The 2,984-nt window shown below is 45.7% G+C and overlaps 1 protein-coding gene across 1 annotated transcript; it reads right to left on the minus strand.

The window, feature by feature from the left end:
- Nucleotides 1-1,376: 1,376 nt before the first annotated feature.
- On the minus strand, nt 1,377-2,525 carry LOC310936462 (relaxin-3 receptor 1-like; the record flags this gene model as incomplete). The annotated part of the gene is made up of 1 exon (XM_083900536.1): nt 1,377-2,525. The coding sequence occupies one exon, from the start codon at nt 2,523-2,525 to the stop codon at nt 1,377-1,379; it is 1,149 nt and encodes a 382-aa protein (XP_083756662.1).
- Nucleotides 2,526-2,984: the final 459 nt, after the last annotated feature.

The raw sequence follows: 2,984 nt of genomic DNA on the forward strand, positions 1-2,984 counted from the left end.
TTCTACATTGTTTTACAGGTTTATTCCATATTTTTCATGACTATAAAACCTTTTTTCACGCTTATTATTAAAAATTAAATAAAGGGTGACTTCAAGCACTGTAAAACTCACTGAGATCCACACAGGCAGACGTTATACAACTGAACTCAAATAAGCTGCTACGCTGTAGAGTACATTATGGAGTTATCTCTGCCAACAATGTATTGTGATAGAGGGATCTGAGCTATCCTGGTCTCTTTTCTCTCTCTCTCTTTTTTCTCATCCTCATCCTTGTGTCGCTGGGTCTAAAGAGATATTGACATGAGCAGCATCCCTGCAGACCAAACACAACAAGGGCATCCCTGAACACAAGGAGAATGTGTGTGCGTGTTCCCTCCTCCTTTCTGTTTTGCCCCTCATCCGAGGATGCAGAGGATACTGTATGTTTTGGTGCGGATCAAAGTGACAGTGGAACCTGTGCAGATTGACCATTCCCCTGTGTCATCTGATACAACCTATTGAATGTGAATTCAGCGTTAGCAGCAGTTCAGGCTGCACATGATGGAAATGAGTTGTCAGTCTCTCCAGGCCCCATATGCTGCTGCTGCTGCTGCTGCTGCATTGGATACATTTATCTGAATGATTTGCACACACATGGCATCCTCCTGCCCTTTCATTTCAAGACTCAAATGTCAAACATAATGATGCACCTCCACACAGATAAATAGTGGTTATTGTTTGTCTCTCTTTCCCAGCAGCGTGAGTGTCTGCATTTATATTTGACATAAACTCTCCTGAGAACAACATTTTATGAATGGATGGATATTCTGGATAATGGGCAAATCTATAGTCTGAATGCAGAGTGGTCATCAAGACCAGAAAAGCATTTACCACTTTGGAGTAAAGTCTTAACACAGATGCCAGCTCACATCATCAGTGACAGTTGTGTAATGAATGAAATGAAAGACACAAAATGACTCAAAATGACTTGATTAAAAATAATTGAATAATGAACTCACTACCTCAGAGAGAAAGTACCATTTATTTACAAACAGGCATGGATAGAAAACACTGATTAAGTGTAATCTGAAAATTCATTAGAGATATTTTTTTTCTTCATAGTTTAGTCCTTTAGTCCAAAATCCCAGCCGTGGACATCCTGTCTCATGTCTCCAGTCTCTTTGTCCCCATCCTCGTTTTGCTCTTCAAGCACTGGTTTTTAAAAGACAACACAAATTCAACAGGTCACAGTTGCATGGATTATCTTGCACTGATAAACATGGTGCGTCTTTGTTGAATGTCCTTTAAAACATATTCAGCTTTACGCACAAATAATCACGATCACAGAACAACGAGAGCCAAAAAAATAATAATAAAAACAGATTTGCATTGTTTAATCAGACCGGGTTTGTGTGATGGATGACTTTGGAGGTGGATAAACCTTTCCGGTCTATGATCGACAGTGAGTACTCTCCGTTGTCAATGATCTGTGGAGGCACAACTCCCTGTGTCTCTCCCTGCGTAAAGGAGCGCGTGGCGCAGCTCCTGCTCACGGATGGAGCGGCGCTTCTCCAAAACAAACCGCTGAGCATCTTCCTGATCTCCGGCCTCATCAGACAGTAAAGCACCGGGTTCAAACAGCTGTTTGCGTGCGCCAGGCACACAGTCAACGGGAACACGTACGTGTGCACCATGTAATACGTCTTATCCCAGTTGACTGCGTTGAATTTGACCAGGACACCCCAGAAAGTGATGGCGTGGTTTGGCATCCAGCAGCAGAAGAAAGATAAAACTACTATAGCGACAGATTTGGTGACTCTGGACCTCCGTTTGCGGTTGCCGCTGCTCATGCTGCGCTGTTTCACGAAGCGCAGCAGCATCAGGTAGTTGACGCAGACTATGAGCAAAGGGATGATGAAGGCGACCAGTATTTTCTGGATGTGGTAGAGAGCGAGCCAGTCGTGGCCCTCCGGGAACCGGAGAAGGCAAAGTTTTTCTCCGGCCACCACGGTCACTGTGGAGAAGACAGCTGTGGGAGCCGTGGCCAAGGTCGCGGCCACCCACAGCACCGCGCACACCCACTTTACGCACCGTGACCTCCTGTAGGTTTTTTTCTTCAGAGCAGACGCGACTGACCAGTAGCGGGTCACACTCATGGCCGTGAGAAAAAACACGCTGGCGTACATGTTCATCACGGTGATGGAGAGGATGATTTTGCACATTGCGTCTCCAAACGGCCAGCTGAAGTCCAGCGCGGTGTCCACGGCCCAAAAGGGCAAAGTGAGCACGAACTGGAAGTCCGTGACTGCCAGGTTAATGATGAACACGTTGATCGTGGACCTCTTTCGACCTTGCCGTAATCTCATGAGGAAAAAGACGAGCAGATTGCCAACCAATCCCATCGCGCAAACCACGGAGTACACCACGGAGATGAGTATCCTCAGGATGGGGGTGCCATCCGCGCTCACGTCGATGTCTTCGAAACTAAATTTGTCATCCCCTGAACTTAGGTTCAGCGCGCCGCTGTAGTTTAATATTTCATCCATCTTCAAAATTTAGGGACCAGAGTAATCACATAAATACCCCCATTCAGAAGTGCCCAATCACACACATTCAGCAGGCATTCCATCTTCATCACACCTCTCTGAATGACAGCTGACCCGCAGTCTGCTTTTATACAGGTGTGCGCGCCCTCTGCTGCGCCACGATTGGTCCAAGAGCTGCGAACAGACACACAGACAGACAGACAGACAGTGCCTGTGATTGAAATGAGCACCAGCGCCGAACACACAATAGTTGGACTGATTACTGTTCGATCTCCGTTAATTCACACAGTATCCAGTTTTCACACAGAGTCAGTGCTCATCAGGACTGTGATGGAATGCGCGCACGGAGCAAAATCACGTGCGTAAAATGGATTTATTTGTGACATCGTTTCTCCATAAGCTTTCACTGTAAACCACAAGAGTTAAGAGCAATTATATATATATACATATACATGATTA

This window comes from Microchirus variegatus, assembly GCF_963457635.1.
Source record: "Microchirus variegatus genome assembly, chromosome: 14".
Taxonomy (NCBI): Eukaryota; Metazoa; Chordata; class Actinopteri; order Pleuronectiformes; family Soleidae; genus Microchirus; species Microchirus variegatus.